This window comes from Stigmatopora nigra, chromosome 6, assembly GCF_051989575.1.
Source record: "Stigmatopora nigra isolate UIUO_SnigA chromosome 6, RoL_Snig_1.1, whole genome shotgun sequence".
Classification (NCBI taxonomy): domain Eukaryota; kingdom Metazoa; phylum Chordata; class Actinopteri; order Syngnathiformes; family Syngnathidae; genus Stigmatopora; species Stigmatopora nigra.
In genome coordinates, this window is record NC_135513.1 from 15,659,634 (window position 1) to 15,683,363 (window position 23,730).

The following is a 23,730-nucleotide window of genomic DNA, read 5'->3' on the forward strand; positions in this document are numbered from 1 at the left end:
CCAGTAGCGTCCATTCAGTTGTGATTGATTGACTTCAGTTTGCTAGAATGAGATGAAGTGGTTGGGTAATTTAATAGACCGTTAGAATGCAACTTGTAAATACATTTTTTCGGATCATTTCTACTATCATCCCATTTTTTTGTTCCATCGCCCTCAAATAACTCTTGGCCACACCCCCCCATCCCTCCCGTTTGTCCATTACGGCCCGGGATTGACGTCAATTAGCTTCAAGGGGTGTAAAATGCAAGTTTCATTTCGACCAACGCATTTGCACTCTTAAGGAAATCAAAGAAACAGCAGTGGATGATGATGATGGTGATGGTGATGATGGCACCGTCTTTTCCCATTTGGCACAAAATGGCTGCCTGGTGCGTGAAGGGAGGCCGTGGAACAAGGTTGGACAGTAGGACATTTAAAGACCACGGGCGGCCAATGCCTCAAACTTCAATCGGGGGGCCGGAGTACAATGCGCCCCCCCCCGCCGGGTGATCATAGGCCGTGAAATCATACCAAAACCCAGAAGCACCTCTGTGACACAAAATGGCCGACCGCGGAGAGGTTTTGGCATAACATAACATTTGGCAGGAAGACGCTTGGCTAACTTGTAGTGGGGGGTTTTTGGGGGGCGGTTTTCAGGGCAAAAAACGAAGATTTGGATATGGGAGTGTAAAAATGAAGCAAAAAAATGTCAAGATGGCTGTAAAATGCGGCAGATTTTTCCCGGGCTCTCCGGGGACGACATCGTGGCATGGAACAGAAGCAGACAGTGAGACACTGGTTGGTTGGCTTGGGGGGGCACGGGGGGGGGGGCGCCGGAGATGGGATTCCCTGTGGATTTCGCCCACTTCTCACTGAGTTTCCCATGACCGTTCATTTAGTAAAAGGTCAGGAAGATTTTTAAAGGCCACCGTCTAACACACTTGAAAAAGCACACGAGGAGGAGATATTACAGTACGGACCGTCTTAGATAAAAAAAATGATGGTTTTTGTGTGATCTTTCTCTCCTGTGCTCTATTTGAACCTTTTTGGTATCGAGGTAGCTATTTTTGGTCCATTTGGATGTAAACAAAAGCGGATAGTACACAAAATATTGACAAATTTGCTGTCAAATGTGACTTAATTACTTCATTTTATCATATTTTTATTTTGGGATTGACTGGTTGCCGATTTAGGGTGTCCCCTGCCTCAGCTCCGGCACCCCTTGGCTATATGTATCTAAGTTTAGTGACATTATTGTTTATCTGTGTATAGGTAGCATTTACTAGCATAGTTTGTCTGGGCCTGCGGCTTATACTGGAGTGGAATTATTTTTTTATTTTTTTGGTGGCTCTTGAGCTGCATGCGGTCCCTAGTCAAAATGAATGTGGCTTTTTTGCTTATTTTGTATAAAGTGGCTATTTAGCTCGTTTTATGCTTCTTATTTTTTTATTCTTTAAGATTCCAATTCGTCAGGACACATTAAAATCAAATTATAAGTGATATTTCCAAAACTATTTGGCAGATTGGATGTTTTAATAATTCAAGGTGTGGCTATTTGACTAAAATGTTGGCTCTTTGTGTCTAAAATTGTTCAGCACCCTTGTTTTAGCCCGTTGTTAGCCGTAGGAGTGTTTTGCTAACAGATGCTAATTTAGCCCGCTGTTTTCCCTTTTACTATTATTCCTTTTGTTGTTGTTTTTTTGTGGGATAAAAACACAAAATTTCCCTAAAAAATGCCTCTTATATAATGTATTTTCCTTTTAAATGTGTGTTCTTTAGCGGTTGCGACTTCTATTCCAAAAAATATGTTAGCGCCTGTCATTAGCCGTACAATTGTTTTGCTAACAGATGCTAATTCAGCCCACTGTTTCCCCCTTTATTATTATTACTTTTTTTGTTTTAATTTTTGATCAAAACACAAAATATCCCTCATGAAAAATGCAACTTATATATTATATTTTCCCTTTAATTTGCATTCTTTGACTTTTGCGACTCTTAGCTAGCTTGTCATGTTCATTGAAGTAGTCTTTAATGGCAAATACACACAATAAAAGCAAAATCAGAGGATAAAAATACTTGCGTGTCCTCGCTACGATTCCCTTTCTTCTTCTTCTATATTTTTTTCTCCCTCCTTATTTCTGTAGGAAGCAGATGACCTCATCATGTTTGTGTTTATTTGTGTGTGTTTTGCACACTGGAAATCCCTGCGGTACTTATTTGCCATTCCTCGCCATCCCGAGACAAACTAGGCCATCGGCGACACTTTACACGTCCACCCGACAACGCCGTTGACATTTTGCGCCCGCGCTAGAAACCTCTCAAGACTTTTTTACGCAGAAAAAAATCTAGTTGTTCATTTTTTCAACTTTTAAATTGCGTTTACAAATGTATGTCGGAGACTGGACTCAAAGTTACGAGAGCTAAACTACAAATACACCCACTTGGTATTTTCCAGCTGTTAAGCAATGACATTCAATAAAGTTTCAATGCAGATATTCAATAGCCATGAAGCCTCGGGGCTAAATTTCAATTTCGCCAAATTAAATAGCATTTGATTAATTAATGAGTCATTTTAGTTGTACTGTTTTCCAAGGCTTATTCCTCCCTTAATAATGTATGGAATGATCGGAAACTTAATTATGCCATAGAAGAAGGATATTCCATGCTTCCAACCCAACTTTTCATTTTTAAATGATAAATCCTCCTCTTAGTCCCGCCCTTCTGTATAACGATTGGATGATCGACCCCAAGCTTTGATTGACAGCAAAATGGGCAAATCAGGGAACTGCTCACACACTAAACATCATAATAAACTAGTTTAAAACTACATACAAAGCAAATATCTCTTTAAATACACGCTTCTACTGTGACTCCTTCTTATTTAAACCAATTTAAAACCACAACAATTATTTATTTGCAAGCAAGTGGCCTTTTTTTATTTAATAATTGTACATTTGGGTAATTCAACGACTCATTTGTGTTGATTTCCATCGTCCAAATTATGAATAATAAACATTTCTGTTACATCATAAATATTCCGGGTATAATTAAAGGTCATTTATACACGAGATACTTTAATTGACATTGATGTACATTTTATACGTTATTAGCAAAGGCACGGAAATGGGTCAAAGGTCATGTTTTTGTCACGTCCTTTATGAGTTTCAGTTCAAGAGAGAAGAAGCGAAATGTATTCTTATTTTTTTATTTTTTTTTTGTCCCAAGCTGAAAAGTTGAAAGATGTGTCTCAGTAGGAGATTTTCAAATGCCCCCCAAAACCCCCCCACTGCACCCCCACCCCCTGTGATTCTTCAAAAAGTGCATCTGTCAAAAGGCTTGGCTTGGGATTCAAACCATTACATGGAGAATAGCTTTCTATTCTACTCAAATATTCACAGTCTGTTTCTATCTTTTTTAACTTTTAATTGAGGGTCAAGGACAAAAATTACATCAAAACTTTTCTTGTTTAATGGGAGTTTCTTTGAGGTCATTCATTCTTGGGGGGGTCAAAAATGATGAATATATGTCCATGGAAGAAGGTTTTTATTCCCCTTTCAATTAAAGTAGCTATAACATTATTTCAAATGAAAAAAATATGGTCATTTTTAAATGAAGAGTATAGATGGATATTAAATTTCCAGATTTTCCCCCCTTTAAATCAATCATTGTCATTTTTTATCCATTTTTTCTGTTTTAGTTCAAAAACAATTTTGTAAAATCTAAAAATATATTAAAAAAATGCTAAAATAAACATGGTTTTAGATCTATAAAATAACAGAATAATCAAGGATTGTAATCCAGTTCTTTTAATCCATTTATTTAAAAAAAATCTATATATTAGTGTAATTTTTAATAATTTTTTTCAGTTTTATTAGTTCAAAAATAATTTTGTCAAATCCCAAAAATATATAAAAAAAAAGCTAAAATGAACATTGTTTTAGATCTATAAAAACACGGAATATTCAGGGCTTATTATTCAGGTATTTTAATCCATTTATTTAAATAAAATTGTAAATATTAGTTTGAGACCCTTCCTCTAACACTTACACTACCATATTTTGCTGTTTAATATACCCCCTATTGTTTTTCCTGCAATTGTGCGCCATTTAATATACCCGGGTATACCCAGGTATACCCGGGTATATTAAATGGCGCACAAACGCAGGCAAAACGATGATGGCCAGGGTTAGACTATTTAGAGTGGTCAAACAGCTAGCCTAGCACGTCAAGTTTTTGAGTATAAGTAGAGACGCAGTATTTTCCCAAACGCTTTGAGCGTGTCGGCAGAATGCGGTTCGGCGCCACCGATGGTTGGACTGCTACAAAGGACGGACGCTTGAAGAGTTTGATTTAGGAAAAGCCTTTTTTAACAAGACAGATGCGCAGTCCACTGAACTGCAGCAACTACGTATTTTGTTTGCGCTTTGCCACTGACGTTGGCTAAGTCCATCTCAGATTTGGCACGCCGTGCACCCAAAGATGACACCCCCAAAAAAAACAAGCACAAAAAAGATTTTGAAAATACACTTTAAGGAATAAACTACTTTTCATTTGAATTTGATCCTAAAACAGAAAAGTCGGCACTCATCATTGACTTTCCCGGGCCACACAAAATGATGCGGCGGGCCAGATTTGGCCCATGGGCCGCCACTTTGACTCCCAGAGTACCAGTTACAGTGTTAGTGTTAGAGTGTTGTTGGTATTATCGTATTTTGCTATTTAAAACGAGTATATGATTTCTGCTTTTTTGAGTCTCCCATTTGTGTGCCATTTAATATACCCCTGCCATTTAATATACCCAGGTATATTAAATGAGGGTATACATTAAACAAAATACTGTACAAGTTTATCACCAAAAAAACATAGTCTTAGCCACAATTCAGTACATCTACAGCACCATTTCACTCTACGTTTTTTTTCTTACGACGCACCACACCGTAAACAGACCACTTAAAACGCCATCCGGTTAAAAATCGGTCACCTTTTACGAAACCTCCCGATGACTTTTTTGAGCGCGCATTGGCAAAGAAATGAAAAAATCATTTTTGCAGACTGAAGTACACACACAGAAGAAGTAAGTATCCACAAATGCAGTGACATTGACACAGAGAAGGGTTTCGCTTGAATACGCACCTGTCCTTCCTTCCTTCCTTCCGCTCGACGGAACACGCCATCGCACATGCCATCGCACATGCCATCGCACATGCCATCGCACATGCCATTCCACCTCCACCACGTACGTACGTGCACGTGTGGATTTCACAAAGCTCCGGGGTATTCATGTATACACACTCCTATTCCTTACAGACTTAAAAAAAGTCCTGTATTATAGTTTCTCTTCTACTTCTGGGCTTTTTTTGTCAGAATTTAACTCAAAGCTATTTTTTTTTATTGATTCACAAAGTTTCTTGTTCTTACTTTTTTAACTTTGTTTTTTTTCCCTTAGGGTTTTTCCCACTTTGACCCAGAAGAGGAATAACTCTGCATCCTTTCATTTTTGGAAAGGTCCCCAGATGTGATGTGTCGGCTATCGATTGGACGCCGTCGACGAGGTTGTCCGTCTTTGGATTGCGGTGAGTTTATGCGGCGTGTACGCGCACGGGTGTTTGTTTATGTTTGACGCGGAGTTTGTTGCCTAGTTTTTGGGTCATCAAAGTAGAAACTTTCAAAATTGAATTCATAAGATAAGTCAAGTGAATTTATAGTTGAGGACATGGTGCGTGAGTGGTTAGCGTGTTGGCCTCACAAGTTTGGGGTCATGGGTTTGATCCTTGGTGGGTCTTCACTATGTGGACCTTGTGTGGGTTTTCTACAGGTATTTCACTTTACTCCCACATCCGAAAAACATGTTAGCCAGGCCAATTTAACACTTTAAATTGTCCTTAGGTATGAGTGTGAGCATTAATGGTGGTCCTAGGCTTGTGTGGGTTTTCTCCGGGTACTCCAGATCCCTCCCATATCCCAAAAACATGCTAGCTAGGCTAATTTAACACTCTAAATTGTCCTTGGATATGAGTGTGAGCCTTAAAGGTGGTCCCTAGGCTTGTGTGGGTTTTCTCTGCGTACTCTGATTTCCTCCCACATACCAAGAGCATGCTAACTAGGCTAATTTGAATAGAGAAGGTGCTTTGGCTAATTTAGCACCCTTTTTGTCGGATACTACACAGTCACCTCTAGAGCCAGCCCTTATTGATCTGTTGACATTTTTTTGATACCAAATCTTGCAGTGGAGGAGGAGCTAGATTTCTCATTTGCATATTGAACAGTATAATCCCAGTTCAGCCATCTGTATGTGTTTTTTTTAAATATCTCTGTCAGTGGTTTTCGGTCCAATACTTTTACAAGCACCTCGACATTGATTCCCCCCCCCAAACCCCCCCCCCCCCCCCCCCCCACAAAGCCCCCCTCGTCCCCCCTACAACTACATTTCCGAGGCCCAGGGTCTTCACCATTTAATTACACTCCAGTGAACAAGCAAAAAAGGTCTGGCACTAGTCTGGAAGGTGTCAGTGGAATGCACCAAAGTGCCTCACCTGGCTCTAACAAAAAGAATGGGAAAAATGGAAGATATATTCCATTGCATTTTATTTTGCTTTCCATTTTCTTTCGCCCACATCGTCGTCCCACTTGTTTTTTTTTTGGGTGAATTGCTTGACCGACCCGTAGATGAACAATTATGCAAAAAAAGAGCTCCCGTTTCTTTTTTTTTAAAGCTCATTTTGGTGATGAGGACGCTAATTTATCAAGGCAGCTCTGAAAGAAAAACATGCTTAAATGCGTATATATTCATCTATATCGTTCTTTCATTTAATGGCTGTAGGTTTATTTTAAATCACCCTCTAATAGGCGTATGTTTTTATCCATTTGTATGTATAAAGTATATTAGCGGGTATTAATCATAGGAGATTCCTATAGACTTAAAAAAATAAGTATACATCATCCTGAGCTCTGCTTTAATTAAGAGTATTTATTTAGTATTTATTTATATATTGACCGGGAAATACTTCTTATGAATTTAACTACATTCAGTTTGCTATTATCATTTAAATTCACTTATATTTTTTTTTAAGAAAATGTCTGTCATTGCGTTTCACCGTTATTAAAATTTATTGCTAAAATTACACAGAAACACACTAACATTTTATTTTATTCATGTTATAAAGCTTTATCATATTTTTCTATTCACACCAATAAGTAGAAAGTAGTCATTTGAAATATTATTGATATTATCATCAGGATTTTTGTCTTAAATCATTCATTAGTACTTGGTATTTGTATTATGATATTCATTACTCTACTACAAAATAGTGTGTTCTGACCTCTGACCTCAAACTAAGTTAGAACGTTCACTAGTACTTCAAATATAAATCATAATTTCTCAACTGAAACAGTTATTAAGTTGTATAACCTAAAAATACCGAATACTTATTGCTATCAAGAGTGCTAGGCAAGCAAAAAATAATGTCTGTCAATTTGCCTTTGCAGTAATACATAATTTACATCATAAGCCCTTTTTAAGACCCCAAAAAAACAAGAACTCCAATTGAGTATAATACGCAAAGACCCCCATAAAAATAACATGCATACAGTTAAATGCCTTTTTAGACCCTATATCAAAACAAGAACTCAAATTGAGTCAAAATTATAAACATACCCCGCCTCCCTCCCACTAAATACAGATAAAAAATACACCTAACGCCCTTTTTAGTCTCCCAAGAACCAAGAACTCCAATTGAGTATAATACACAGACCCCCATAAGAGTAAAAAGAATACAGCTAAAGCCCATTTAAAAAAAAATGCAACTCCCGACCCCACCCCATCCCCCATATTTACAGTATCCCCCCCTCTACCCGCTCACAACTCAAATCCATCCCTTCTAAAAGCACACTACATCCCTCCAGATGTTCCTTTTCTTCTTCTTGCACTCGCCCTCCTCACTCGTGTCCACTTGTGTCCAACTTGTCCAAATGAGGCCGAGAAGCCCTCATTAAGCGATCGTCTCGCAAGGTGTCGCACCTCTGCCTTCACCTGTCACAACCGAGGGCATGTAAGTTCAAGATCGCTGCTGACCCCGCCCCCAACACTCGCTGAAAAAAAGGGGGAGGGGCCTTAGATCCCCCTCATACACACGCATGAACACACAGACTCCAACAATTGACTGCGCACACACACACACACACACACGCTCATTGACGATCGCACTCCAATTCACTACGCGCGCGCGCACGCACACACGCACGCGCACGCATACGCCACCGTGGTGAGGGACGTCGGGATTGGACACAGCAGGGGATCCCTCGCAGTCCGTTTTGCGCCTCGCTTGCCGTATCATCGTCGTCTTTTACCGGGAGGACATGCGACGTCCGCGCGTCTCCTTTCGCTCCTTCCTCCGCTCTTTTCTCCCTCTTTTCTCCCTCTTTTCTCCCTCTTTTCTCCCTCTTTTCTCTCTCTTTTCTCTCTCTTTCCTCCCCCCCTTTCTCCGCTCTTTCTCCTCCACCTCGACTTACGAATCCACTCGCGTCTCCTCTTCGGCGCTTATTTCACATTTTGTAACCTGAACTTTCCAAAAAAGGAGCAACAAACTAGAAAATAATCGCCCCTCCTCCAAGAAAAATAGTTTTCCTTGTGTTTTTTTTATTTATTTTTAAATCTTTTTGGTAGTCCACAACGCCACTTTTCATTGTGAGGAGCTTCTTTCTACCTGGTTTTGCATTGGACATGAATAATCCATTTTCTATTCTCGCATGGGCGGAGCTTTAATTTCTAGAAAGCATAGAGCACGCACGCACGTACGTACGCACGCACGCACGCACTTGAACGATATCATATTTAACGCCGCGCTTGGTCTTTTATGCCGTTTTTTTTAGACGCGAGAAGTAACTTCTAAGTGGTGGAAATGCGCGTCTATTGACGAGATTTCACATTTTTTCCTTTTTTAAAGCATTAAAACGGCTTTCACTATGAAGGGAAGAAGTTTCTTTGTTTTTCTTTTTGTCTTTTGGACATGAAAAGGAACAAACATAATCCACGTCAGGTAAGAAGACAATTTCATCACCTCATTAACAGCCATTATGTCTATTTATTTATATTTTGGCCATTATTTTCCCATAATTCCACGTTCCTTTGCCCCCAATGACATAAAAACATAATATTTACAGTCACTTATTATACAAAATTTTTAAAAATCTGTTTGAATGCCAATTTTAAAGATATTACACGTGTCACCGACCTTTAATCTCTTCTTAAATGGCAATAATATTCTATGTATTGACTTTTTTTAATCACTAGCATTTTAACGTCCATTTTAGACAAAATTCTAATAATTATCCACCTCGTAATTAATAAATAGGACCTATTTGAGAAAGAATGTTGATGGCAATGTGTAAATGAAAGGTAATATAAAAAAAGATATGCTGACAAACCCTCCCCCCCCAAAAATAAAATAAATAACTGCAGTTTAGCATACTTCATATTTTACAGTATAATACAAATCATTTAAAAACATGTAAACGCCCCCTCCCCCCTCTATCCCATAACTTATAATATAACCTGCTGCCCTATACTATCATTTCTAGTGGAGTAGCAATGCATTGTGGTTTATTTCGTGCAACATTGTGCTACTGCGTGCGTACTTGGTCGATTTTATTTTTATTTTTTTGCAAAAATGGACTTTATTTGACCCGACGTCATTGAAATTCAGCCCGTTTTTTCCCCCGCATTTGTCAAAATACACAATACGTGTCCTTGGGCTATTCTCTTGCTAGTGGACAAGAAATGAAAGCTTAGATTAAATTGCTATTAAACGGCACCTTCCGCCTGTTTAGCACATTTTTTTACAATGTTTAGCAGACAATTTAAGAAGCTTATGTTTGTCTACACTTATTATTGACGAATATAAAATAATACACACTGCTTTTTCATACTTTAGTAAAGTTTAATCTAGTCTAATTCACGATAACTGGAATGTTAAACACGTTAAAAACCGTAAACAAATCTCTCAACATGTGAAAAATGTAATTTATTATGACTGAATACTATACATAGTTGTGTATTTTAGTGTAATATTTCTTTTTGTCATATTGATTGTTAAGGAATGAGTCGGTTTCACGTTTTTAGTGAATAGTTTGATAGAGTAAAGTCATAGTAGCGAGTAACTTGTAGTCGTCGTGAATAATGTATAACTGTACTTCTATATTGGGCCATCTTTTTTATTTATTTTTGGTGAAAAATAGAGGTTTTAAAAATCGCTTTCTGCCAGAAAACACGTTTTAACACATCAGAAGCAATTTATTCTTGTTTATTGAGTCTTATTCTAAAAACAAACCCTATAAACACCAAAAACTACTTTGCACTTCATTGTCAACTGTCTATAATATATATATATTTTTTTCTTTAATGTTTATTTTTTGTCCAAAAACTACTTATCAAGGTTGTACTTCATTGTCAACTGTCTATATAATATATATAATTATTTTTAAAATATTTTTATTCTGTCCAAAAACTACTTAGTAAGGTTGTACTTCATTGTCAACTGTCTATAATATATATATATTTTTTTGTCAATCCGTCATATTTTTAAAGGGCCAAAAGGGAGAAAAATTGAATTTAAAGTACCATTTTTTTTCATCGTTGTCGTCACGTTTGATGAAATCAGCGAGATTTTCTCCATTTTTTTTTTACAAACCGCCGTAAAGAAAGCGAAACGCGATAGGACCAAAATTCTGTACTCCAAAATGATTGGCTAGAAGGTCGACAAGGAAAGGTGTGGCTTTACGCTGTTGCTACTTGGCTTTTTTGGGAGGTTACAATACGCGGGTGGAGTTTGGGCGATTTTCATTGGCTCCACGGTCAACAATTCCTCCCAAAAATGAAAAAAATCATGGCTTTAAGTACGTAAATCCTCATTTCATAGTAACAGAGGCTCTACTTTTTCACCTTTCATGACCTTAAACCTAAAATGAGTTGATAAATAAAACGCGACATTGAATTCTAAGCCATAAAAATGTTCAACACGTTTTTTTTTTGTGGCACTTTGGTTTGGAGTTGTTATTCATTCACCCCTTTTATTCTTAACGTTGTAGTCGAGTCGCTACGAGAAACTCTTGACGGGCGACCAATCGATTGCAGGGAAATGTTGTTTTTTTGAAAGATTTTGAAGTTAAAAAAAGCAACAAAAAAAAATTTGGTCTGATTTAATTGCCGTAAATATCCGTTTTTTTTAGGTCTGCACTTGTTTATATTCTGACCAAAATTGCAATCGTAATTATTACAAAAAAATTAATAAAATATATAAAATTGCATCAGATTGACACAGGATTTTTGACTCATTTCGAACCATTACCGGGATAAAAACATTTTGCCTTTTGATAAACTACACAAAAAAACTAAAATATTGTTAAGACAGAAAAATTAAAATACATCACCCCCAATAAAATCAGGCATTTAAAACTCCTCCCAGAACCCGTCGCTAATCCTAACGTTAGCTCGATTAGCGCGTCGCAACACTGTGTGTGTGTGTATATGTGTGTGTGTTTTTTGTGTATTTACCCCCCTAAAAAAATGAAATGATTTCCACGAGAGACGAAGAAAGAACCAACAGGTGACATCATTGACTAGAAAATCTTGGGGAAAAAAATGGCTGGTGTGGATGTCGCTTTTGTCAAGAAGGGCCGCGGGGTGTCCTCAAAATGGCGACCAGTTAATTATCGCGCAACAAGACACAATACAGACCATTTTCTTTGCCACCTGAAACTCTGCCAAAACACACACACAATCACACACTAGAAAAAAATAGAAAATAAATGATAACGCGTTGTTGAAAATAAGAAAAATTGAAAAGCATGAGCAGACCCTTTTATTAATTAATTTATTTATTAGTAAGAAATTTGATTAAAAATATAACAAGGGACCTCTTCGCTAAATACTGCGCTTATGCGAAAGCAAATTATTTATTCCTATCGTTTTATTTCCCCTAGAAATTGTTTACAGACAATATAGCGCAAATAACCTATGGCTCACGACCCTAATGTGGCTCTTTGGATGGGTGTCATATGTCTCCCCGCTAACCTGTAAACAAAAATGCCACTCTAGCATCGCTTTAATCATTTTTTTTTTAAATTAGACTCCCTTATGAATGTATACTGATTGATTAGCAAAAATGTAAATAATTCTGATACTTTTTGTACTTTAAATGTTGAAATGACCCAAAAAGGCGCTTATTTCCTATATTTTGACTTTTAAATTCCTAGTACGAACATATAAAATAGGATTTTTTTCCGTCCAGCTTTCAAAAAACTTGGCGACCAATCCCCTACGTTTGAGTAAAACGTTACATCGTCACTCACGGCACCCCCGTTTCAAACCCAAACCGTTAAACGTCAAGTCAAAAAAACGGACGGAGCCCCTGCGCGCCCCATGCAATCTTTACCAGATGGAAACAGAGAACATGAATGGAAGCTCAGGGAGGAAAAGGTAATTTCGGAGGAAGCGTGGGTGTAATTCCTCGCGCACCTCTCCTCCGCCATAAATATGGATTGAAACGCCGGCCCTCCCACACGCCGAATGTCACTCGCCCTTTCTTGGCGGGGTGACCAACGCATAAGGACGGAGATCCGTCTAGGAGGGCGCAATCTTAGGAATCTAGGCCTTGTTTTCATTCCTTAAAAACAAAAAAAAATGAAGTGAAAAGTTTAGCGGTCAAAAAGACGAATAAAAAAAGATGGCCTTGGACAAAATCAGTCAACGGGCAAACCGCCGTCGCATTAAAATGATATACGTGGCGGTCGTTACCATTATATTCAATTATTCGGACGTTAGGTACCCACCCGGCCGGGTTTGTTCTGGAGTGGTTAGCATGCTGGCCTCGCAGTTCAGGGGTCGTGGGTTTGATTCCGGGTTGGTGGAGTTTGCATGATCTCTTGTATGGGTTTCCTTGAGTAATCCAGTTTCCTCCCATATCCCAAAATATGTAGCGTAAAAGCTAATTGTATGCTAAATTGCCCTTAGTTATGAGTGTGAGCATTAATGGTTGTCCCTGGGCTTGTGTGGGTTTTTTCTGGGTACTCCAGTTTCCTCCCACATCCCTAGACATGTTAGCTAGGCTAATTTAGCACTCTAAATTGTCCTAAGGTATGAATGTGTGCCCTTAGCTGTGATTGGTTGTCCTTTGTCTGGTGGCCTGCCATAGGCTGGCCTCCTCCCACCTGGTGCATAAAGTCAGCTAGGATAGGCTCCAGGCCCTTCTGTGACACTTGTGAGGATGAGCGGTTCAGAAAATGAATGAATGAATGGGGCGTTCCAGGTTAAGCTATGCTTTAATGCTGCTAACTAAGTGTGTAGTATGTAGCTTGGGAAGAGGTTGGAGTTGAAAAGCTAAGCTTCCAAAGGACAGATGGATTTGTACTGTAGCGCGTGGGCGAGCTAAAAGCTGCTACAGGTGTCATGGCGCTTGGAGAGGTGACATGGTGAGATATGGCTGTCTCATTATCACCGCTCCTTTTCAATCACACGTTCAACTCTCCACGTCTGTCCGCACACCATCCATCCATCCAATAATCCATCATCTGACATTTTAAACCAATCCTCCATCCTTGAATGGCTATCGTATCATACGGATGTTTTAGCATTTTCGCTTTATCATGTCGTTGATTTTTTTGGGTCAAAATATTTGTCGATAGAGAGATTGAGAAATTGTTTCTCTTCGATATCGGCAGATTCCCCAAGCTGGGATGGGCTCCGGCACCCCCGCGAACCTTGTGGGGATAAGTAGTTCAGAAAATGAATTAAAAAAAACATCTGTAAATAGATGATTGTAATAATATCACTGTCTCTCTTCAGCATGAGCAGATTCCCTAAAATGGGATAGGCTCCAGCACCCCCGCGAACCTTGTGGGGATAAAACGTTCAGAAAATTCTTATTTTTTAATTATCTAGGTAGATGAATGTAATTATCCAACAGTTTCTCTTCGGTATCGGCATTTTCCCCAAACTGGCGTAGGCTCCAGCACCCCCGCGAACCTTGTTAAGATCAAATGTTCAGAAAAATATATTTTTTAAAACATCTAAAAATAGATAATCCAACAGTTTCTCTTCAATATCGTCAGATTTCATAAAATGGCATGGGCTCCAGCACCCCCGCGAACCTTTTTGAAGATAAGACGTTCAAAAAATGAATTTAAAAAAACATCTGTAAGTAGATAATGTAATAAACCAACTGTTTCTCTTCGGCATCGGCAGATTCCATAAAATAAATTAGGCTCCAGCACCCCTGCAAACCTTTGTGAGGATAAGACGTTTAAAAAATGAATTAAAAAAAAATCTAGGTAGACAATCGTAATAGTCCAACAGTTTCTCTTCAGTATCGGCAGATTCCCCAAACTGGCATAGGCTCTAGCACCCCCGCGAACCTCGTGAGGATAAGAAATTGAGAAAATTAATGAATAGAGAATAGCCAAAAGCAATAACGCAAGATAAAGAAACGTAAGGTCACAGCACCATTGGACAAAAGAGTGCGGCGCGTCTCCGCTTTGGCCAACACAGGCTCTTTTTTTTCAACACGTTATTTAATTTTTCAATATGGTTTCCTCCATGAATTTGGTTGCGATCAATAAAGCCAAAGCGGCCCAAGGCCTTTTTTTTCTCCACCAAAGGGAATTTGGCCAAAAAGGAAGGAGGAGTCCTTGAGGAACTTGCCTTCGCTTTCCAGCAAAACATTTCAAGGTTAAACATTAGATTTCCAGCCCTTTTCAAAAAAATTGGATCTTTTAGTTTGCCACACAATATTGTGTGCTTATAAAACTGAAAAAAATATAGAAATACATACAAAAAACAAAGACGAGAAGCTGTTCTTGCATCAGAAATCAATCCGACTCTCATCGTCTCAAATTTGACCAAAATAAAATCAATCCTTGCGGAAAAAGTAGAGAAAACATGCTTTTTTAATGAAAAGTTATATTTTAATGTCAACTCGGTTTCACGTGGGCCGGACCATTAATTAAAAGCCTTGAATATTCCGTTTTTTTATAGATCTGAAACAATGTTTATTTTACCTCTTTTTTAAATATATTTTTTGATTTTGTTAAATTATTTTTTAACTAAAAACTGAAAAAAAGGATTAAAAAATGACAATTATTGATTTAAAGAACTGGATTAAAAGCCTTGAATATTCCGTTTTTTATGGATCTAAAACCATGTTTATTTGAGATTTTTTTAAAATATATTTTTAGATTTGACAAAATTATTTATGAACTAAAAACGCAGAAAAAATGATTTAAAAAAGGACAATGATTGATTTAAAAGGGGAAAATAAGGAAATATAATATACGTCTATTTTTATCATTTTAATTTGATCCTAAAACAGAAAGTCGGCACTCATGATAGATTTTCCCGGGCCACACAAAATGACGCGGCGGGCCAGATTTAGCCCCCGGGCCGCCACTTGGACACCCGTGTCATAGGAGGTTAAAAAAAATATTGTAAACGTTGGTAAGTTCCAATTGGTACCATCTAGCATTTCCTTTTTCTTGCTAGCAATCCTTTTATTTTGTCCGAGTTCTTCACTGCTGTCTATTTATATTTCTTTTATCTGCCATTGAAAATGGAGATGATTAGCATTCAATAGTCTTGATTGGGCTATTCTTCTCATTGTTTTGTACGTAGAAAGTCAAACTAGCGATGGAAATGGATAAGAATGGAAGACAATGAAAGAAAAGGGAAATCAACACACAAATGAATTGCTCATTTCTCTTTGCGTCAAGAGTATTTGGAAGCAACTCTTGACTAAAAAAAAAAATGTATTTCCGCCACCGATGATGATGATGATGCACTCCACATGACGCTTTCGGCCTATTGTAGCATCTGGCGCACGCTATCCAACAATCTGATCAGTTTGCCATCTACTCTAGATCTCATTTGCCATTTTCCCATGCTAATCCTCTTAGCACAAATATGGTCGAATACAAAAAAATGTGGTAATAACATTAAAAATGAATGCTATGATTTTACAATAGCCAATTATTAAAAGGAACAAACATTTACTCGCGTTTCTAAAAGAATACAAAACCCACAGAGGCATTATGTGGGAATGAAAACCCCCCAAAAATTGACAAAAAAAGCCCAAAACAGAAAATAGTACTCGTGAAATTAATATTTCCTAAAAAAAATAACATGTGTACATATACTTTGATGTTGTCCTTGTTTTTACCGTGTGTCAGTTCTACGATTTCCTTTTTGAAAGAAAAACTTAGCCCACCGGTGTCAAAGTGGCGGCCTGGGGGCCAAATCTGGTCCGCCGCATCATTTTGTGTGGCCCGGGAAAGTAAATCACAACTTTTTGTTTTAGGATCAAATTAAAATGACAGATATAGATGTGTATTACATTTCCTGATCCCCCCCCCCCCCTTAAATCCATAATTGTCATTTTTTATCCATTCTTCTGTGTTTTAGTTCAAAAATCGTTCTTTAAAATCCCGAAATATATTTTAAAAAAAGCACAAATAAACATTGTCTTAGATCTATAAAAAACGGAATATCCAGGGCTTTTAATCCAATTCTTTTAATCCATTTATATAAAAAAAAATACAAATATTCTATCAAAAATGGTCCACGGGAAATCAAGTTGACATTAATGCTGCCCGCCAACCAACCCTAACCCTAACCCGAATCTGACACCCTTGCGTTAGCCATTTACGGCTAAAAATATTAGCCATTTTTCCTCCTTTACTTTGTCATTTTCCACCAAAAAAAACCTCCCGAGCTACAGCTAAAATCTCTTAAAGGTCAAGCCTTTACAGATCAACCCCACGAAACCAAAGCCCATATCCATTGTGAGTCATTTTTTTAGCAAACGTATTTAAGCCATAAGCGATATGAACGCCGCCAGTACATTTGATTTTTTCGGTGCCACGCCGGAGTAGCGAGCGGCTTTTTTGGAACCCCAGGGAGCAATTCAAGCTAGCCGAGTGAGGTGCCTTTATAGCGGCCACTTTAGCTGTCAGTGCCTGGGGGAAATTGACCCCGGAGCCCTTCAGTCACAGGCCACATTCTTAACCACTCAAGCATGGCTGCCCACCACAGCGCTTGGTTTCACTGATCTCCAGCGGGGATTTTTGGGGGTGTCATTCCTCAGCCATTGTTTGGAAGAAATGTAGCGTTTTGGGTGGAAAAAAAATGGAAAAAAATGTATTATTCTGCTAGTTTTCATAACAAGTCTTTATGGATGAATGATGATGGATCAAAAAATGCTCCTAACTTTTTCTGGGATTCTTTTGTTAGAGGATTTTTAACACTAACATGCACAAACGTGTACTATTTATATATTTTTTCATATATTTATTTATTAACCTAACTATTAACTATCTATTTATGTCTAAAATGTCTTTTTCTGTGTCTGTATTCTCACATTCTTACTACCGTGACAACCAAATTTCCCCAAAACGGGATCAATAAAGTTATCCAATTCAATTTAACACACGTACACACAATAAAAAATACGATTATATGTTATTTAGGGACCAAAAATGTTCGAAAAACTCTTTGGGTTGTGAGTACTTTGTCCTCAAATACAATATACAGTAATACCTTGAGATACGAGTTTAATACCTTCCAGGACTGAGCTCATATGTCGATTTACTTGTATCTCAAATCAACATTTCCCCTAAAAAAATGAACTATATTCAAATGAATTCATTCTCACCCAAAATTGACTAAAAAACTGGATAGTTTAATGGAAAAACATATTGTTATTGGTTGTAATTCACCATCTACTTAGAAAGTAACAAATAACTAGTGATTTTGTTATGATGAACATGAACGCAAATGACATGACAATAAGAGGAAAATAAATAACGTAATGAATGACTGTGAGAGATGAAGGTATTATCTCACTGATTATCTGCCATTTGTGCTATTTTCACCGAGTGGAATTAACCTTCCTTAATCCTCTTGTGACATTTTCACCAGATGGACTTTTTGAATAAGGACGAAATTCCATTGGCTTACATGACAACTCACACTTCACAAAACTTACTATGTGCTTCTAGTTTTAGTTTTTTAGCTAGCTCTACAATGTCTGTTTTGTTATATTTACATTATTTTTTTTATAAATGGATTAAAAGCCCCTGAATATTCCGTTTTTTCTAGAACTAAAACAATGTTTATTTTAGCTTTTTTTATATATATTTTTAGATTTTACCAAATTATTTTTGAACAAAAAACACCCAAAAAAAGATTAAAAATGACAAGTATTGCTTTAAAATGGGGAAAATTAGGAAATTTAATATAAATCTATACTCTACATTTTAATTTGATCCTAAAACAGAAAGTCGGCACTCATGATTGACTTTCCCGGGCCACACAAAATGATACGGCGGGCCACATTTGGCCCCCGGGCCGCCACTTTGACACATATGCCTTATAACCATTGTATATAACCAATGTGGATTGGACGTCCACTCCTCTTCAAGGGATTTTTCCAAATTTGGGGTTAGCTATGGCAACTTGAATTTTTTGGCGCGCGCGTGGGTGCCGACGGGGGTGTCGAGGCTGTCTTTTTGGTGTGAATTAGCCCACGTGCGTTTGTGGTGGTCCTTTGGTTACGCAAAGGAATTGTTGTCGCAGCTGTCAGTGTGGCTCATCTCGGATGACCTTGGCGCCGACGTCGGAGGTCACGTGTTAGCACGTGCGCCGCCGCTCTGCTGCCGTGACGGGAGATTGTGGCGCCACCATTTGCCATCTGGAAGCGTATGGTTATTGAATATTGATGTAGCGTGAATGACGATATTATCTAGCTATCGATTATTTGCTTTTGCCGCCTTCCTTGCGTTTGTCAACTGCTTTTCAATTGAGCGCGAATAGAACATCTCCAACTGTGACTTATTTTCTACCTCGCCATCTCTATTTTAATCTGGGAGGGAGAAAGGGGGAGGGATTAGGCCAATGTTGGGGGAAAGTTACATGATAGGAGCGAGAGTTAGAGATTAAGTAGATTGCGCTTGTAAACTCTTTGGGTCTCATCTGGGATGACGTAGGGCGGAGCATCAAGGACAAATACCCAACAAAAAGTCATGTTTGTAAAAATAATAATAAAAATAATAATAATAAAAGGGAAAAAAAACAGTTTTCGTCACAGAATGCTTTGGATTTCGCAAAAGATAAACTGACAAATTTGGATTTAAAACTAGTTATGTGATCATCTCATTTTCTGAACCGCTTTATCCTCACTAGGTAGTTGTATGAGATTTAGAAATTCACCAAAAAGTGCACAAATAACAAATAGACAAATAAATAGTCACAATGAATAATAAATTAATACATAAATCAACAACATAAATAAGTAGGGAAGTGTACAAACAACAACAACTAACCAAATTGATAAATAATCAATAACTAATAATAATAAAGGAATAATCAACAAATAAGTAATAAGTAGTCAACATAACAAATAAGTAGTCAATATAACAAATAAGTAGTCAAAATAATAGATTAGTATTCAACATAACAGATAAGTAGTAGTCAACATAATAAATAAGTAGTCAACATAACAGATAAGTAGTATTCAACATAATAGATTAGTAGTAGTCAACATAATAAATAAATAGTCAGCATGAATAAGTGGTCACTTAAATATGTAGGTACAAAGTCAAATTTGTAAAAATATTTTCCTATAATCCTTAGCAGGGTAGTAGGCATAACTCAACCCATTTAATAATTAAAATATGAATTTTCAATATAAAAAAAACACAATCCATGGCCTAACTAACTAACATATGTACGACTTTGACTGATTGATCGGCTGCCAAATGGTTCGCTTGAATGCTTGTAATTGTTTGGGAAGGTTTTAATCCGGATTCTCCATTTATCAGACTTGGGCTGCATTCGTGCATTCAGGTGTAATTTCCAATCAAATGACTTACCTTCTTACTGATAGAATAACTTGGAAAAATTAATGACTTGAGCCAATTGGCCTCGGCATTGGCGCCAGACGCTAATTTGACGGCTATTATACAATCCAATATTTATTTATTTGTCCACCCATGCTAGCATTAAACCTCAACCCAATTGTATGCTCCAGCACCCCCTGTGACCCTTGTGAGGATGACGGCTTCAGAAAATGAATGAATGATCTTCAACATTGTCATTGATGAAGCCTTTCTTTGTTTTTGTTTGGCAGGATCCATCTTTGTTGTGATTGGTCGCCGCTTATCGTCGCTCTCGTCCGATTGGCCGCGAAAAAAAGCATGTCCCAATGTTTGCTTGCGACAAAAGCGGCAACATGATGGAAGTGAAAGAGCGACGCCCCTACTGTTCCCTCAACAAGACCCACAAGGACAAAGATGGCTTGTACCCAGGTGAGATAGCAGCCCAGCTTTTCTACTTACTTTATTTTCCAGTAACTCTACTTATTGTTTTGGTCTAGGAGACAACGCTATTGGCCAGAAAGATGGGCGTGTCCCAACTCAAAAGTCTTACTCCTCCAGTGAGACCCTCAAGGCCTTCGACAAGCACCAAGATCAGACCAGGTGGGATTTACAATTATATTTATTAACCCAATTTATTTTATATTTTTTCGGGTGGGTGGTCGAGTGGTTATTGCGTCGGCTCGCAGCTGTGAGGTTGTGGGTTCGAGCCTCCCCGATTTCCTCCCAAAACATGCTAACTAGGCTAATATAGCACTCTAAATTGTCCTTGGGTATGAGTGTGATTGTTAATGGTGGCCTCTGGGCTTGCGTGGGTTTTCTCTGGGTACTCCACTTTCCTCCCACATACCCAAAACATGCTAGCTAGGCTAATTCAACACTCTAAATTGTCCTTAGATATGAGTGTGAGCATTAATGTTGGCCCTGGGCTTGCATGGGTTTTCTGCGGGTACTCCACTTTCCTCCCACATCCCATAAACATGCACGCTAAGCTAATTGTATGCTAAATTAGCTCAACTATGATTGTTTATCTTTTGTCTGCTCGTACCCTGGCATTGGCTGGCCACCGATTAGGGGTGTCCACCGCTAGGCTCCAGCACCCCCCACGTGAGGATACGCAGTTCAGAAAACGCATGAATACATTTTGTAACTTGTAAATTTGATATAGGAAAGGAGTATTTATTTTTCTTCTTAAAATTGGATCACAAATTCACATTCCTTCTATCAAACAAGTACAAATATAAATGAAATATTCAGAAAGGCTTTAATAATTCATCTCGTCAAGTATGGATGATGCAAATGTTGACCATCTTTCAACATGTTTTGACAGGATATTTTATGGCACATCAAAAGAACACAAGGACACCATTCATCGTGGAAAAGAAGATTATAACATGGAACGTGAGTACTACAATAAATATCATAACTTTGGATTATTATTATTGGAAGATGGCACAAAATTCTCAAATTCAATTCATTCTTTTTTTAATCATTCTTACATGGCTGTGTCAATTTTTTAAATATGGGTCTACCGTGAGAATTTCCAATCATAATTGCAGTCAGTACAGGACAGAAAAATATGAAATATATGAAATATGATTATTCAAACCTCACCAAAGTAGACCAAAAAATAAAGAAAAAGGAAAAGCGTTTTTTTTTATCCAGCAGCAATTAATGGAGCATCCATTTAAGGAGATATTTTTCCAGAGTTTGTGTAATTGTAGCTCATTTAAAATTAATCAAACTTTTAATTGGGGAGCAACACACTTCATCTTTCGCGGTGACATCAATTACAGAAAGCGCTTAGAATTTCCCTTTCATTTGCTAATTAAAGATGGAAAGAAACATGCTGGGATTTTCCTCAAAACGTAATTTTTTTATTTAGATTTCAGAGGATTGATAAGATGTCACATAATAATTAATAGTAATCATGGGATGAGTAATATTTTAATATGTGGTTGCTTTGTTATTGAAAGTGATGACAGCTACTTCACAGCGATAGTTGACTTTGTGAATCGATAACTTAATACGGTGGTTTGTCGGGTGAATGGAAACATTTATTTATTCACAAATCATTACAAATGCAACATAATTCAATCTTTCCGCACTGTGAAGCGCAACTAAAAGACAAAAGTGAGCCTTCTATAGGGATCAATACTGGTTCATCATTGCAGAAAAGTCCTTTTAGTACACATCCATATTGTGTATAGTATAACTCAACTCCCAAGTACTACTACAGCTGCATCTAGTTGATGTATAACACTTTCTACTACTACTACTATAACAACAACTACTACTACTACTACTCCTACTAGCTCTACTATTGCTGCTACTACTATTACTACTACTACTCCTACTAGCTCTACTATTGCTGCTACTACTATTACTACTACTACTCCTACTAGCTCTACTATTGCTGCTACTACTATTACTACTCCTACAACAACTACTACTACTCCTACAACTACTACTAATACTACTCCTACAACAACAACAACTACTACTCCTACAACAACAACAACTACTACTCCTACAACAACTACTACTACTCCTACTACAACTACTACTATTAGCTCTACTATTACTGCTACTACTACTGCTGATACTACTGCTACTACTACTACTACTTCTACTACTGCTGCTACTACTACTAATAATAATACTACTACTACTACTGCTGCTACTACTACTGCTGCTACTACTACTGCTGCTACTACTACTGCTGCTACTACTACTAGTTCTACTACTGCTGCTGCTGCTACTACTACTACTACTACTACTATTACCTCGATCGAAGGGAAAGGTTTCTGACCCCCACAGGGGTGTGTTTGTTGCGCGAGTACATCCACACTGGTTAAAATCCAAGCACCAATCTGTTTTTCAGCCCACCACCTAAGTTTCGGCCAACTGGGCGTCTGCGAGCCGCCGTCTCACCACGGCCTGGTCTTCTGCTCCGAGATGGGCCTCCCCCGGCGGGGTTTCTCCACGGCGGCCAGAAGCCGAGAGCGGGACGCCGACGCCCGGGCCGCCACTTCGCCCGAGCGCCTGTGGGAGCGCGGCGCTTTGGGAAAAGCGTCTCGGAGGAGTTCCTGTCTGTCCAGTCGCTCCAACTCGCCGTTGACTCTCACCGACACGGAACACGACAACAAGTCTGACAGCGACTACGGTAAGAACATTTCTCTTTGCTTTCGTCTTAGGAGCTGTCCAAAGCGGCGCCATCTTGGGGATATAAAAAAAAAAAATTGGACAACGTTGGTGGGCCGGATTTAAAAGCCGTATGTGGCCCTTGGGCCGTAGTTTTCCCATGTCTGGGCTAGAAAATCCACTTTGCATCCTTACCTATTTGTTTGTATCTTTTCATCCTCTGAGCGCTTTCCTTTAACAGCTGCGATTTTCATAATTAACTACGGAGATTATTTTTCACACTTTGAGATAAGGCGTCCGTATTTACACGGGCGGCGGCGGCGGCGTACGGCGTATTTTCATTAAGAGACACTAACGCACTCCTGAGTGGGTCTTCATTAAGAGGCCGTGTGGTAATTAAGGGCCAGATAAAGTGCTGAGTCACGGCGTTTGCTATATTAACTTTGATCGGCTTTTTTATTAGATGACATTATATTGTGTATGTCAGGCTTCTGGAGAATTGACTTTGCCTCCAAAAGTGAGTCGTCGTCAACTTTTCAATGACTAATTGACACTTTCAGATGCAGCTGTTTGCCTTGGAGTGGGTGTTTAGCGCCACGCTCATTTTATTAAGCTAGCTCTCATTTACATCTTTGATTAAGTAGCTGAAATGCCAACACATGGTCACTTGTGGGGCTTCTCTCTATAAGAAAT

General features: G+C 38.3%; 1 protein-coding gene across 5 annotated transcripts in view; it reads left to right on the forward strand.

Annotated features, from left to right (window-relative positions):
* The first annotated feature begins 8,444 nt into the window (after positions 1-8,444).
* tenm3 (teneurin transmembrane protein 3) overlaps positions 8,445-23,730 on the forward strand; it is a 106,622-nt gene continuing 91,336 nt past the window's right edge. For all 5 annotated transcript variants that reach the window (XM_077719976.1, XM_077719977.1, XM_077719978.1 and 2 more), the window contains exons 1-5: positions 8,445-9,014; positions 20,148-20,325; positions 20,394-20,496; positions 21,224-21,294; positions 22,778-23,059. In XM_077719976.1, coding sequence (XP_077576102.1) covers positions 20,223-20,325; positions 20,394-20,496; positions 21,224-21,294; positions 22,778-23,059 — 559 coding nt within the window. In that variant the 5' untranslated portion in view covers positions 8,445-9,014; positions 20,148-20,222. The remainder of the gene's footprint in view (positions 9,015-20,147; positions 20,326-20,393; positions 20,497-21,223; positions 21,295-22,777; positions 23,060-23,730) is intronic.